At 40.7% G+C, this 16,425-nt stretch overlaps 1 protein-coding gene across 2 annotated transcripts in view; it reads left to right on the forward strand.

Annotated features, from left to right (window-relative positions):
• hmgcll1 (3-hydroxymethyl-3-methylglutaryl-CoA lyase-like 1) overlaps window positions 1–16,425 on the forward strand; it is an 85,257-nt gene that overhangs the window by 29,125 nt on the left and 39,707 nt on the right. For both annotated transcript variants that reach the window (XM_051919160.1, XM_051919161.1), the window contains one exon: window positions 1,792–1,940. In XM_051919160.1, the coding sequence (XP_051775120.1) occupies window positions 1,792–1,940 (149 nt within the window). The remainder of the gene's footprint in view (window positions 1–1,791; window positions 1,941–16,425) is intronic.

The following is a 16,425-nucleotide window of genomic DNA, read 5'->3' on the forward strand; positions in this document are numbered from 1 at the left end:
GTTTTCAATATCAGTCCATTTGTGCTCTTTAGCGAGAGTAGCCTTCTGACGGGCGACTTCTTCAAGATCTGCTGTCAGGTATTTGAACTTGGACACCCATAAATCTTTATCCGCTATGCGGCCAGTTCAATTTCTAGATCGGGCTTACTTACTCCTGTGAATGCGGATGTGTTCAGCAGGGATGGGTCGATGTCCAGGGAAGGAGAGAGTGTTTTTTTTCTTTCTGAACTCACTGAATCTTTCTCTAAATGCAGCTTGCATTGCAATAATTGTACGGTGGAAATAATCACAATTTATGTGAATGTTCACTGCTTTGAACTCTCTCAGGGAGGGGAAGTCAGAGAGTGTACCTTTCTGTACATCTCTGGCAAACACTGTCATCATGCGCTCAAACACCAAAACATTTAAAGTCAGAGAATAGATGCTCTGATATTTTTATGAACGATTCTTTCATGTATTCTCCGTCTGTGAACGGCTTACCCCTCCTTACGATCTCTTGAGCTGCCACAAAACTAGCAGCTGTAGTTGATTGTGGAGAAGTGATCCACTTTTTGAAAGTATGTTTGCTCTGTTCAGCTTTCCGTTGCAGTTCCGAAATTGCTCTCTTTCGCTCATCTTCACTTGGGTATTTTTCAGTGAATGCTGAGTGCTTGTTTTGAAAATGTCTTTCAACGTTACATTTTTTGTTGTTCGATAATTTATCGCCACATATTAAGCACACCGGTAAGCTAGCGTCGTTGGCGGTGAAGGCAAATGCTTCTGTCCACGCAGAATTAAACTCTCTGTTCTCTTCTGGGATTTTTCATTTTTGGGATTTATTCATAGTTAGTGCAGGGGTCGCACACTCCAGAAGCCACCTGCAGGTAAAGGCGAGGGCTATAGACGTAGATGTGACGCATATTTTAGTTGACAAATTATAAATAAAAATAAAAATTAGATGTTAAAGTGTATAACAGTAGTAGTAGTAAATAAACATTATATATATTACATATATTATATACAAATTAAATTAAGAAATTGCCGTTATTCATTTTCATGTTTTTTTTTTTTTTTTGTCCAGGCCAAAAGGAGCCATTACAAGGAGGCTGAAGAGCCGCATGTGGCTCCAGAGCCGCGGGTTGCCGACCCCTGTCTTAGACCTTCCTCTGTTCCCCTTACCTGGCAGTTCTATCCTTAGCACCCTTCTCCCAATATACTCCTCATCTCTCCTCCTCACATGTCCAAAGCAACGCCATCTCTCCTCCCTGACTTTGTCTCCAAACCATTTAAAGGCTTTTTATTTGTTGATTATCCAACTTAGACGGAGGCCACCATCATATTTATGCCATCATTTACTGGTGACGTAATAAATGTGACGGTCCCAGTCTTATGACTTTTCCAGGAATGCATAAATAAATGAATGGGAAATAAAAATCCAGACGTAATTAACGTGTAATGTAACAGGGGGTGGGCCTCTTCTGGGCTGGCCAGTGAAGGTCCCGGCCTGACGTAAGGCCTTTGAGATGATTTTCACATCCTTTTTGTGAGGTTGGAGACTCCAAATCATAAGACAGTGGGTGTATCGTGACTGACGTCACTAGGAATGTCAAGGAGATCGGTGGATGCAGGCTACAGTTAGACCCTTGATGGTTCTGGTGGTAACAGATGTTCTCTCTTTCTTTTGAAAGTATCGACTATCTTTCTTTCCTAGGGGTGTGGTGACAGTCACTTTGTCCAACCGCTTGTTGTCTTCAATTTCCATTGAATTTTTATTTTTACACAAGAGGACCTTCTGCATTTGTCTCTCTTCAGGTGGCGGCTGGTGCTACAGACGTGGCTGTCTTTGGAGCGGCTTCGGAGACGTTCAGCCGAAAGAATATTAACTGCTCTATTGAAGAAAGCATGTGGAGATTCGAAGAAGTGGTCAAGTCGGCGAAGGGGGCCAATATCCCAGTTCGGGGGTTTGTATTACTCTTAATATCCTTGAAAATGTGATATAAAGTCTGTATAAGGAAAAATAATAATTCAAAGGAAGGAGTGCTAACAATTGAGGGGTGCTGCTTTATGGCGTCAGGGATTTAGGGTCCATAAGGGATTTGCATGTTCTTTTTATGTCCACATCAGTTTTTCCTTGCTTGTATTGGGGTAACTGGTATGGTGTGTGTCTGTGTGTGTGTTTGTCCTGAGACAAGCTGGCACCCACCCTGTTTTTATGTTAAAGCAAAGTGTGAGTTAAGGATCACTGAGAGGCAGAAACAAGACCAAGAGATGAAAAACCCAGTTTGAACGTAAGCACGGCAGGCAGGAGTCGAAACTGGGAAATCGAAAAACAACAATCAGCCAGGAGCAAAAGGGCAAAATGAGAATTGTGAGTCAAAGACGAAACGAGAAAAACTGCAGTGTATTTAGAAATAAAGCTAACTATACTAAGGATTTGTGAGATCTTATTCATCCACTGAAGGACAGCACAATACAAAACAAATATACAATACAATACAATTTATTGTTCTATAGCCCAAAATCACACAAGAGGTGCAGCAATGGGCTTTAACAGGCCCTGCCTCTTGACAGCCACACAGCCTTGACTCTCTAAGAAGATAAGACCCCCCCCAAAAACAAGTGGTCCCTGCCAAGTAGGTGGTATCCCGGTTTCTACCTGAACCGGAAGTGTTCCAGATGACCAATACTGGGATACTGGAAGCAGTCCTTAGGTCCAGTTTAAAAGGAGCCCGTTGCCTCCCGACTCTGACTCCACCCAGCTTGAAGTGGAAGAAGGTAAAGATTCTGTTTGTTTTGGCTGCTGCTTGATTGAAAAGTATTGGTAGCAAATTAAAGCCTTTTATTTGAACCCAGAATCGTGTTGGGTAACATTGTGCCTATGGTTTGGGGCTTGGTGGTGCCCACTTGTGATCACAGTGTTTGAAAAGCACCATATAGCTGGATTACAAAGGCGCTATATTAAAAGAGTCGGCCTTATCATCCTGCTCAGTTGTTGGACTCACACACTTCCACGTCCCAGTTCTCGTTCACACGGCCTCTCCTTCTAAATATTTACTTTCTCGCTCTGATCTGAAGTTCTGCGTAACGTCTGACCGCCCAGCACTGTGCCAAACAAATGCTAACCAAGCAGCAAACAGAGGCGCCCGTGTCGTTGTGCCACGCACACTGTGGCCTGCGGCATTCTGACGCTGCCCGTTTCTGTGCTGGCTCTGGTTGAACCCCTGGTTGGACGGAATTTTGTTTTTTTTGTTTTTCACAGCTGGGGTAGTTTAAAGTATGAAGGCCGTCACAAAAGCGCACTCCAGTCAAACAGGAAATTCCTTGTTTGCTGTATTTCAGCCGTAGTTGGATCCATCATGTTCTGCTGGCTTACCACCCACGTTGCCAGGACATCCCAATTGTTTACACGGCACAAAGAAACCAAAGTCGAGTAGCAAAAAAAAAAAAAACGAAATCTGTCAAAAACATTTCTTTATCTCGATCCACTGTCTGGTTCTACCAGTTCTGTTGTTTGGTTGCTGTTTTTGAAATTTCACTGCCTCTTATCGCCCTCTAGCAGCATTTCTGGAAAGGACAAGCTTGGAGGAGTTCCACTCAGGTGCAAATGAGAAACCACCTTCCGGGAGGGCATCTCCCTTTTATATCATCTGGACCTTAAGGGGCCGTCCGCCTTAAGGGGCAGAGCTTCCCTGGCTCTGTTGACCTCAAGGGGCGGTCTCTCAGTGCTGTGAGGGAAAAAGGGGAAAAGACTGTTAGCAACAGCGCTCCCTGTCATCCTGGGGTGGTACCACATTGTTTAGATGAGCCTGGAAGGTGACCCTCTGTCACATGCATAATAAAAATTATATATATAAATTAATAAATAACCCTTTAATTGCCATATACAATTTCTTATATTCGGAATTTGTCAGTTTTCACATACGTCAACTTACTCTCCAGAGAATCAGCTATTTGTACAGCACCCCTGGAGCAATTGCAGTTTAAGCGGCTTGCTTAAGGGCCCAACAGAGGGACATTCCTTCTGTCACTGCCGGGATTTGAACTGGCAACCTTCAATTTACCAGCCCAGATCCTTTAGCCATAGGACCAACACTACGCCCCTCCATAATCATAAACGGGTGTGGCACCAGATGGTGATCCCCATACATCTGGTCTGAAATATAGCAAGGTGATTTCAAAACATACAAAAAAAAACCTGGTACCATTTTTCCAAATGTGAGTCAAAACAAAGTCTGAGGCACAGGTGAGGTGGCTCAAGGAGCCGGAACCTGGAAGTGACATCATTCATTGTCCTGCCGCTAACTGTTCAATCTGCTGGAGAAATGAGAGGAGAAGCATTAGGTGACAGCAGTAACCCTCAGTTCAGTCAGTCAGTCAGTCAGTCAGTCATTCATTCATTATCCAACCCGCTATATCCTAACACAGGGTCACGGGGGTCTGCTGGAGCCAATCCCAGCCAGCACAGGGCACAAGGCAGGAACAAACCCTGGGCAGGGTGCCCCCTCAGTTGAGGGTGTAATTATATTGAGATGAGCCCTGGAGTTGTCTCCCAAGTGCTTATATATATATATATATATATATATATCTATATATATAAAAATGGAATGGGTGGGTCGTCGGGTGGGCCTTTTTTTCATTCCGTCGTTTTTTCGACGTTTTGAAAATGTAGAATGATTATTTGATTTTTTTGTTTTTATTTGATCGTGTCTATGTAGCCGCCGTCATAATAAAGTATCGCTAAAATCGTCATTTATCGTAATTTATTTTTGACGTATAACGTCGCCGTCGTTGAGGTCAGTGATACCAGTGCAAAAAATCTGCTTACGATTGAAAGACACGCCCTACTCACTGGACAGTTAAAAACACCAATCAAACTAACGATGACATCAAGTATTACCCAATCAAAAGTAGGAAAGGAGGCATCTTCATAAAATGCATGTGGGATGATTTGCATGAGACGCTGCTTTAAAAAAAAAATGATAAAAAAAATACGGGATAAATCCCGTCCAGTATTGATTCAAAATGGGACGCGCAATTTCATTCTCAAACGCGGCACGATTCCGTATTTTAAAGGACGGGTGGCAACCCTACAGTGCCAGGTAACCACCCATACAATCACATTGTGATTCAGACTAGGAATGCAATGAATGTAATTACCCCGATCTACATACAAGGCGAAAGTCTTGCAACATTCAAAGATGATGGTTTGGGATAAGTACACCATACAACATAAAAGAGCTTATGAAGCCTTGAACCGAAAAAAGCAAGATCTCAGAGATCGTAAAAAAAAAAAATAGGAGCTAATGTCGTTTTACTCGCTGTAGATTTTAGTCAAACATTACCAGTTATTTCACGAGGGAGACCAGCACATCAACTCAACGCGTGTTTAAAATCCATGCTTCTCCCACGCTCGGTTATATGTCGCGTGTTCTCGGGTAGGTACACCAAAAAATGTATACATTTAAGCATGTAATGGGCAAACAAAAAATGAGGTATACCCGAAGGCACAGCAGTAGTACTTAATGTAACTTTACTTCTTAAATGTTAATGTTTTACTGTTTAATAATTTATACGCTTCTTATATGTTGTTCAAATTCTTTTATCAAAATACCACTGACAGCGCAATGCACGATAACATCGAGTGAATACACCATACGCATCCGCCCACGGCTGCCCTGCTGTGCGCAGATAGGACTTGATTGTACAATAAAATAAAATAAAGATAAAAAGACTAAAACAATCATCACCCATAAAGCGGATAGTAGACGTGACGTACTATATGTGTACCACATTTCAAGTGTATAGGCGCAACGGTTTGCGAGCTACAGGTCATTTAAAATCCTGGACAGACACACAAATTGCCACAGTAGCAAATTACAGAAGAAGATTTTACTGTTTAATAATTTATATTTATATGACATGTGCTTCTTATATATTACTTCATATTCTCATATGATAATGATGTTAATGTTTATATTGATTTCTGTGTTATTAAAACTGCATGTATGTGTGTATATGTATATATATATACGAGCTGTATATACCCGGCGTTGCCCGGGGCAGAAGTAACCTAATCGGTCAAACAGTTACATATATACCAAAGTAAACCTAATCGGTCAAACAGCTTCATATATACAGAAGCGAACCTAATTGGTCAAACAGTTATGCATGTGCAGAATGATTTTACAAACATTATGCGTGTTAACAATCATTAAAAAGAAAAGATTGAGGAACTGTTCTTCTATATGTGATGAAGCCACTAATAAGACAGATTTTTTTCAGGACCCAGCTGTTTCATAACTAAACTACTGCCACCCCAAAGTAATGCCTAATAGTGGTTTTTGGGGTAGCTGTGGAATAAAAAGGGTGTTTTTTAGTCAGTAAGAATGTGACAGTACCCTTCAGTACGGGCTGAAGGGTGCCTATGTAAGGTTTTACATCCTTCCCGTATGGAAAAAAAAAACATACTAAACTTTTTTTTCATCATTACAGATAATCTCAGTCAAATCGAAGTACGCATTCTCAATTTATTTTTATCTAATTTTTACTTTTTCACAAAGCCATCCCATGCCAATTTGTATGAATAAACTTTTGCTAGAGAGTTAGCAAAAGTTTATTCATGCACATATTTTAATACGGATAATCTATCTCTAATCAAGGTTCTCATTTTCATTCTAATTTAAAATAATAATAGATACTCATTTTTTTCTTCTGTTTTAGAAAAACCAATCTATGCCACCTACGTCTTCGTCAAGTCAGCTTCATCCAGCTTCATTACATATAGAAGAAGAGTTCCTCAATCTTTTCTTTTTAATGATTGTTAACACGCATAATCTTTGTAAAATTATTCTGCACATGCATAACTGTTTGACCAATTAGGTTCGTTTCTGTATATATGAAGCTGTTTCATCGATTAGGTTTGCTTTTGTATTTATGTAACTGTTTGACCAATTAGGTTTGCTTATGTATATAGATTAGCTGTTTGTCCGATTAGGTTCGCTTCTGTATATATGAAGCTGTTTATCCGATTAGGTTCGCTTTTTTTATATATGTAACTGTTTGACCGATTAGGTTTACTTTGGTATATATGTAAGTGTTTGACCGATTAGGTTACTTCTGCCCCGGGCAACGCCAGGTATATACAGCTCGTATATATATATAATATTATAAAAAAAAATCTTGGAAGGTTGGAAGGAGACAAGATGAGACTTTTTCAGAGAGACACTTACACGTCCCGCGAGATGAGTCTTTGTGCCAAGAGATTTAACCACACCCTGTGCCGGAAATAAAAGACAAAGAGTAGATGGCAAAGTAGATGGCAAAGTAGATGGCAAAGTAGAATGTCCTAAAGAATTCCAAAAGGTTGGCGCGGTACACATGCAGAGCATGTTAGAGATAGTAGAAAGTACGAAAATTTGAAAGTCTTTAAAAAAGGATAGTAAAGATCACATTAGCGCAAAACAAACGGAAATTATTACTCGGTGAAATAACCGAAGAGCGAAAAGAGATTGAATATATTGTTTGGATTTAAACTTTAAGTCGGAGACTTGTAGATCGTCTGATTCGTGTTGCCATCGGGGAAAAAAAGTAGTGTTTCTTCCCAATGAAGAGGTGTATCCGTGAGAATTAAAAGATTTGTTTTTTGGTGAAAGTGAAATCTCGCGAGAGAAATCATTTCTCATTTGTGTGAATGCTATTGTCAGGCACATTTCATGTAGAGAGAAAGAAACGATATTCACTCACGGGCAGCTGTACGTGGCGTTGTCACAATGTAATTCCAAACACGGAATCAAAATCCAATGCGCTATTGACAAAGACGTAATAGCGAAAAGAGATTTAATATACGGACATAGGTGATATGGCAGAAGCGCGCTGCACGAGATTCAGAACACACGACACGGCAGCAGCAGCAGCAAGCCAGCAGCTGATCAAGCAAAGAGGAGGTAAAAAAAAACTGTATTTGTTTCCCATTGTATCACCGTTTAAGAGGGGGTTTCAGAGGAGTAACCGCATCTCCTTGGGGTGCGTTCAGCCCCCCTCTTCACAACGCGAGCGGCAGAGACGTGAAATGGCTGGAGCGTATCTCAGGCTGCGGGGGATGGCGAGTGAAGCAAGCAGGGGGCAAACCCCCTAATATATATATATCTATCTCTATATATATCTATATCTATATATTGTCACAAAAACGACCATAAGATGTTGTGAAGGTTTGGGGCAGCCACCCGTATAATTGTTCCCGGCTGCAAAACTGACTAATAAACAAAGACATGTTCATTCAACTGAGTCCAAAACAGAACTGATTCTCTTCAGGCAATATAGCGGCTTTAAAGGCCAGCGAAGGAAGTGTTGATGTCATCAACACGGGAACCGGAAGTGACGTCATTGGCTGCCCCAGAGCCGGGTGGGATTTCCCTAGAATGGTCTGCAAAAGATCGAGAGGGAAAATTAGTGCATTTCGCCACCCCCTGGTCTGGCATGGAATGTATTCAAGCCCTTTAGTTGACTCCTAAACACATTTGTGTGACCATATATATATATATATATATATATATATATATATATATATATATATATATATATATATATATATATACGAGCTGTATATACCCGGCGTTGCCCGGAGCAGAAGTAACCTAATCGGTCAAACACTTACATATATACCAAAGTAAACCTAATCGGTCAAACAGTTACATATATAAAAAAAGCGAACCTAATCAGACAAACAGCTAATCTATATACATAAGCAAACCTAATTGGTCAAACAGTTACATAAATACAAAAGCAAACCTAATCGATGAAACAGCTTCATATATACAGAAACGAACCTAATTGGTCAAACAGTTATGCATGTGCAGAATAATTTTACAAAGATTATGCGTGTTAACAATCATTAAAAAGAAAAGATTGAGGAACTCTTCTTCTATATGTAATGAAGCTGGATGAAGCTGACTTGACGAAGACGTAGGTGGCATAGATTGGTTTTTCTAAAACAGAAGAAAAAAATGAGTATCTATTATTATTTTAAATTAGAATGAAAATGAGAACCTTGATTAGAGATAGATTATCCGTATTAAAATATGTGCATGAATAAACTTTTGCTAACTCTCTAGCAAAAGTTTATTCATACAAATTGGCATGGGATGGCTTTGTGAAAAAGTAAAAATTAGATAAAAAAAAATTGAGAATGCGTACTTCGATTTGACTGAGATTATCTGTAATGATGAAAAAAAAGTTTAGTATGTTTTTTTTTCCATACGGGAAGGATGTAAAACCTTACATAGGCACCCTTCAGCCCGTACTGAAGGGTACTGTCACATTCTTACTGACTAAAAAACACCCTTTTTATTCCACAGCTACCCCAAAAACCACTATTAGGCATTACTTTGGGGTGGCAGTAGTTTAGTTATGAAACAGCTGGGTCCTGAAAAAAATCTGTCTTATTAGTGGCTTCATCACATATAGAAGAACAGTTCCTCAATCTTTTCTTTTTAATGATTGTTAACACGCATAATGTTTGTAAAATCATTCTGCACATGCATAACTGTTTGACCAATTAGGTTCGCTTCTGTATATATGAAGCTGTTTGACCGATTAGGTTTACTTTGGTATATATGTAACTGTTTGACCGATTAGGTTACTTCTGCCCCGGGCAACGCCGGGTATATACAGCTCGTATATATATATACATATACACACATACATGCAGTTTTAATAACACAGAAATCAATATAAACATTAACATCATTATCATATGAGAATATGAAGTAATATATAAGAAGCACATGTCATATAAATATAAATTATTAAACAGTAAAATCTTCTTCTGTAATTTGCTACCGTGGCAATTTGTGTGTCTGTCCAGGATTTTAAATGACCTGTAGCTCGCAAACCGTTGCGCCTATACACTTGAAATGTGGTACACATATAGTACGTCACGTCTACTATCCGCTTTATGGGTGATGATTGTTTTAGTCTTTTTATCTTTATTTTATTTTATTGTACAATCAAGTCCTATCTGCGCACAGCAGGGCGGCCGTGGGCAGATGCGTATGGTGTATTCACTCGATGTTATCGTGCATTGCGCTGTCAGTGGTATTTTGATAAAAGAATTTGAACAACATATAAGAAGCGTATAAATTATTAAACAGTAAAACATTAACATTTAAGAAGTAAAGTTACATTAAGTACTACTGCTGTGCCTTCGGGTATACCTCATTTTTTGTTTGCCCATTACATGCTTAAATGTATACATTTTTTGGTGCACCTACCCGAGAACACGCGACATATAACCGAGCGTGGGAGAAGCATGGATTTTAAACACGCGTTGAGTTGATGTGCTGGTCTCCCTCGTGAAATAACTGGTAATGTTGGACTAAAATCTACAGCGAGTAAAACGACATTAGCTCCTATTTTTTTTTTTACGATCTCTGAGATCTTGCTTTTTTCGGTTCAAGGCTTCATAAGCTCTTTTATGTTGTATGGTGTACTTATCCCAAACCATCATCTTTGAATGTTGCAAGACTTTCGCCTTGTATGTAGATCGGGGTAATTACATTCATTGCATTCCTAGTCTGAATCACAATGTGATTGTATGGGTGGTTACCTGGCACTGTAGGGTTGCCACCCGTCCTTTAAAATACGGAATCGTGCCGCGTTTGAGAATGAAATTGCGCGTCCCATTTTGAATCAATACTGGACGGGATTTATCCCGTATTTTTTTTATCATTTTTTTTTTAAAGCGGCGTCTCATGCAAATCATCCCACACACATTTTATGAAGATGCCTCCTTTCCTACTTTTGATTGGGTAATACTTGATGTCATCGTTAGTTTGATTGGTGTTTTTAACTGTCCAGTGAGTAGGGCGTGTCTTTCAACCGTAAGCAGATTTTTTGCACTGGTATCACTGACCTCGACGACGGCGACGTTATACGTCAAAAATAAATTACGATAAATGACGATTTTAGCGATACTTTATTACGACGGCGGCTACATAGACACGATCAAATAAAAACAAAAAAATCAAATAATCATTCTACATTTTCAAAACGTCGAAAAAACGACGGAATGAAAAAAAGGCCCACCCGACGACCCACCCATTCCATTTTTATATATATAGATATATATATATATATATATATATATATATGTATTGCATCTGTAGTCTGAATCACAATCTGATTGTATGGGTGGTTACCTACCAGGTAACGCTTGTGGTTGGTCAGCAAGTCAGCTAACATCCGCCACGGTGCCCTCTTTCAGTTGTGGGAAGCAGATCATAGAATGGTTGAAATAGTTTTACTGTCAAATAATACAAAGAGTACGTGACACGTGTTTTGCCCATCTGCTTCTCGCAACTGAAAGAGGGCACTGTGGCAGATGTTAGCCGACTTGCTGACCAACCACAAGCGTTACCTGGTAGGTAACCACCCATACAATCAGATTGTGATTCAGACTATGAATGCCATGAATATATACTGTATATATGTATATATATATATATATATATATATATATATATATATATATATATATATATATATGGTAATTACCCCGATCTACATGCTGTCAAATAAACGAACCACACGCCGTGGCACAACGTTAGGAGCATCGCCTCTGGCGCTGACGTCCGAGGTTCGATTCCCAAAAGGGAGTGCAGTGGAGTGTGTACACCTGATGAGCCCAGAATGAGGGCGAAACACGTGTCGTGTACTCCTTGCATTTATTTGACAGTAAACTATTTCAACCATTCTATGATCTGCTCCTCACAAACTGAGGGCACCGTGGCGGATGTTAGCACATTGCTGGCCAACCACAAGCGTTACCTGGTAGGTAACCACCCATACAATCAGATTGTGACACAGACTACGAATGCCGTGAATATATATATATATATATATATATATATATATATATATATATATATATATATATATATATACATATTTATATATATATATATATATATATATATATATATATATATAGATATATATATAGATATATATATATATATATAGGGTGACAATTTATTCACAAAACATACTTCATATGTGCAAGATGATTTACAGGAATGTCTCAACCTGTTCCCCATCATGTTCAACACATGGACCATATGTGGCACATGAATTGTCCACAAAAATTGTATATAAGTCTATACAAATCTCTATACTTATATAGTATATACTTATGCTGTATTTTCTTTTTTAAGTCTGAATCGCAATCTGATTATTAGGTTGTCACCTATTAGGTAACACTTGTGGTTGGTCGGCCATTCGGCAAACATCCGCCACATCCATTCAGTTGCAAGAAGTAGCTAAAGATATGTGATACAATATCTGCCAAATAATACAAAGTACATGGCACGTGTTTCACCCTTATTGGGGCTCATTAGGTGAACACACTTTTGAATCACCTTACAGGTATTGAACCTCGGATGTTAGCGCCTGAAGCAAAGCCTCTGATGCTGTGTCATGGCAGCTGGTTCGCTTATTTGCACTTGATTGTTGATGACAAACCTGCGCATAGATGGATCTGCGAATCATAAACCCGCGAGTCGCAAGATCTGATCGTACAGCATATGTGTGAAATACAAGAGATAACTGCACTGTGGGATTAAAAACGCTGCGGCTCTGTTCTGTCATGGCACGTTTGCATTCCCAGCTAGACGGTAATGTTAACTTTCTTTAGTTATTCGTTTAGACGTGCAGTCGGAAAGGTGGACGTTGTGCAGCCTCGTCTTTGCATCCACTGGTGCCGTTAGGCAGATTTGTCGATTTGGGTGTTTTGAGTCCTGAAGTCTGCGTCTCCTGTAGCTCCTTTGTTATCAGCTCTCTTAACGGCAGTCCTTGTGACGGAGCGTTTACTGCAAATGCACATTTTTCAATTCATATTTTGCTACTAATTCTTTCAAGATCCCATCAACTTAACCGGAAACTGAACAGCAGAGAGCGCACACAAAACTAACTAACTACAATAATACATCTGTCCTGCCGAAAGAAACACTCTGCTGATTTATTTACTGAGCTAAACCAGGAGAAGTGCATTCAAAAAGTGAAACCAAAAGAAATAAAGAATAAAGCTAGCGACCATATTCTAATGAGAGACAGGAATCGAAAGTCGAAACAAAATCAGGCAAAGAAGTCAAAACCAAACGAAACTCGCGAGAAACGCAATAACGAAGACGTCTTTCAAGTGCTTGTTTTATTCATTTAGGATGTTTGTAGGGGAAGATTGGATAATGAAAGGAATGTCCGGCCGACTAGCCGCTACCCCAGAAGCCACACCCCTAGCAACGCAGGAAACGGCGCCAACAACAGCTCTCAAAATGGCGGTGATGGAAATGGAAAAGACAGAGAGGGGGAGAGAGGTTGGGAGTATGCGCTGATTACACGGCAAACCACCCGGACTGAGATCCGAGTGCAGCTGATGGAAAGACCTAAAAAATAGAATTGAAGACGTAGAAATTACCAAATGAATTCACATGGGACCTAATTGTGTATCGTTCAATTGAACCGCCACTCTACTGATGTTTTCAAATGCCATCGATGTTTCAGAAAGGTTTTTCCCTTGCGACAGACTGTGTTTATTTGAATGCATGCATGGTGCTCTCCTCACATTTAGGGGTCTATTTTTGGAGGGCACTCCATCGTAATCAGAGGCTTACTGCCTGCTGGACCAGGTTCACAAGAGCACTATTGATCTCAATCACTGCCCCTACTTTGAGCAACGCCCTCATGGGCAGGTCCAGGTGCCCATACATGTGTCCGGAGAACGATGGCCGACTACTGCCAGTCCCAACGGGTCTGGTGGTCTGACTTTATGACCTCCACCAGCCTATCGGGACTGAGGCCTCTTCCACCCCCTGGGTGACTCATTTAGTATCCCATCTGGGCACACTCACAGATGGAGTTTTGGTAGTCCATGCCAGTTTCCGGGCAGCTCTTTGGAGGGTACAGCATTTGCGATGTTCCTCAGCACCCTGCCCACTTTTAAGCCAGCAGTTTTGCTCATTAAAGTTCATCGTCTGGCCACCCTGATACGCCCGTTTAGCGCCACGTTGTGTAACAGCAGCGCGATATCTTCATGGCGGTGCTGGCCTCGCTGTTTAAACAAGTTGTGCGGCCCTCCGAGAGCGGAGCATGAAAATAAACAAATGGGAGTCTTGGCTGCCTTCATAATCCTTCATTTCCTTTGATAGCCATGTTTTGGTAAACTAATTAAAGTTAATGTAAACTCGCCTATTAAATCAAACTACTTCATTGCCGCATGACTTACTCCATATGTCATCGTCTTTAAAATAATTAAAAGAAGCAGGCGGCCAGAAAAGCCCTTAGCCTTTTTTCTAGGTTTCCTAAATATTTAGAATATGCAGCCTTCATAAAATAACTCTTATTTTACAAGGTCCAGGGGGAAACTGTTTTGTTAATTAAACAGATCTTCTACTGTGTTGTCATGGCGGTCACACGCCACCCAGGTGGAAAGGGATGAGACCCCTGGATAATGGAAAGTGCTTAGAGGAGCACAGCTGGATATCTGGTTTGTTCCTGCGGGGGCACAAATATCTCCTTCCATATGCGTGGTGACCTGGAAAACCCACTAGGGGGGCAGTGCCCACTCTCTACGTGCAGTGAGTAATGTTTTTTTTTTTTATGTATTTGTTTGTTTATTTTTTGACAGAATGACAGGACGTGTGGTTGGTGGCACACACACACACACACACACACACACCTCCTCTCAACGTGAAATGGTGTAATGACTTTGGAAGCCATTAGGGGGTAGCGGCTAATGCTCATTAGGAGTTTTTTGGTTTATTTCTCACTCCTCTTGATCTCTTTATGAAATGAAAATAATTGGATACATAAGGTGTGGCCTGCTGGGGGCGCTCTTGGGTGACTCCCAACCCAGAAGGAAGCTCAAAGTTGAAATAAAAATAGCAGTTTATTAAAAAGGAGCTAAGGGTTCTAGGGAAGATGTAATGGAAGGAAAAGATGCAGGGTAAAATACAAATAAGAAATAAGAAAACCACGTCCCTCTTAGGCCAGAATTATACTTCACGCGACGCATGCTCCTTGCTACGCAAGCGCTGTACTGTTTATACTTATACTGGAAGAATCCACCAGGTGGCAGTGCGAGATATCATCACGGTGAGAACAGGTTCGGCTTCGCTGTGTTGTGAATTGCCTGGAACAGCCATTAAACTCCGATGACACCTTACCACAAAATCTCTGTTTAATGATTAAATCCATCAATCCAGGGATGTGTCCATTCCAGCAAGCATTGGGCACGAGGCAGAAATAATCCATAGACGGGGCATCAGCTCATCTCAAGGTGAATACAAGCACTCACATACACTGGCGTCATTTTAGTGTCACCAAATCTGCATATCTTTGGAAGGACACCGGAGCCCACTGTGGAAACCCAGCAGGAAAACATGGAAACTCCAGGCAGGGAATACCAGTGACGTGACTCCCTGTGAGACAGCAGTGCTACCGCTCCACCACCGTGTCACCTCCATGTGTGTCATTATTAACAGTATTCATTATTTAAATGAAATTACCGATTTATCTGTAAAATGTAACATACATACTTTAATGCATTTCATCATGAAAGTGATATCAAGTATAAATCTAAGGATTCTAAATGTACAGAGAGTTGGAATATCATAAATGTAATGTGTTCTGTGTGGTGATCTATTGCTGTTTGCCACTGCTAGGAAGCCCCAGAAAAACAAGACGGCACAAAAGACGGTATGTGAGACTTTTAAAATGTATCGTGTCATTACGATCGGGAATATGCGACTCTTGAATATAAAAGCACCACGAATGCATCTGTATGTCGGCATTTTGCTTCACCACATCGAACCAATCATCAAACATCGAAGTGCGCACGTCAATCCCAGAGGATCTGCGAAGCGGCTTTCTGTCACATGTTGATAGTAAACGGAGACTTTGACGTCACATTCCAACTTTTAGCTCACTGCGCCCCACCCCGACTCTCTGCTGGTAATGCAACTTCGCACACTCGTCTCATTAATTTCATGCCAAGGTAAAGTCATCCCTGATGGAGGATCGCAGGAATAGTGGGAAAGAGGGGTCCTTTCATCAGATTAGCGCTATTTCAGCTGTGGACGCGACAAATGAACGCTGGGAACGCGTGGCAGCCATGTTGTGGGCACATATGCGTTCTGAGTGTGAAGTATAAATGAACCCTTAGACTCATCTTTACAAAAAAAAATGTCCTTCCTACTTCAAGATGTCTGCTCACTCCTTTATCTTCCTTCTTGTCAGGTGAGCCATTATCAGCTCTTTTCCAGATTCCATCCTCAACTGCCCAAAGGATCTGAGGTCCTTTTCAAGAGTGACTCAAATACGTTTGTGGCCTGGGTCATTCAAGTTTACCAAAATGTTCATGGGATGCAAGCAACTGGGCTCCTTAAATGGAGAGGT

The sequence above is a fragment of the Erpetoichthys calabaricus genome, chromosome 15 (assembly GCF_900747795.2).
Source record: "Erpetoichthys calabaricus chromosome 15, fErpCal1.3, whole genome shotgun sequence".
NCBI classification, from domain to species: Eukaryota; Metazoa; Chordata; class Cladistia; order Polypteriformes; family Polypteridae; genus Erpetoichthys; species Erpetoichthys calabaricus.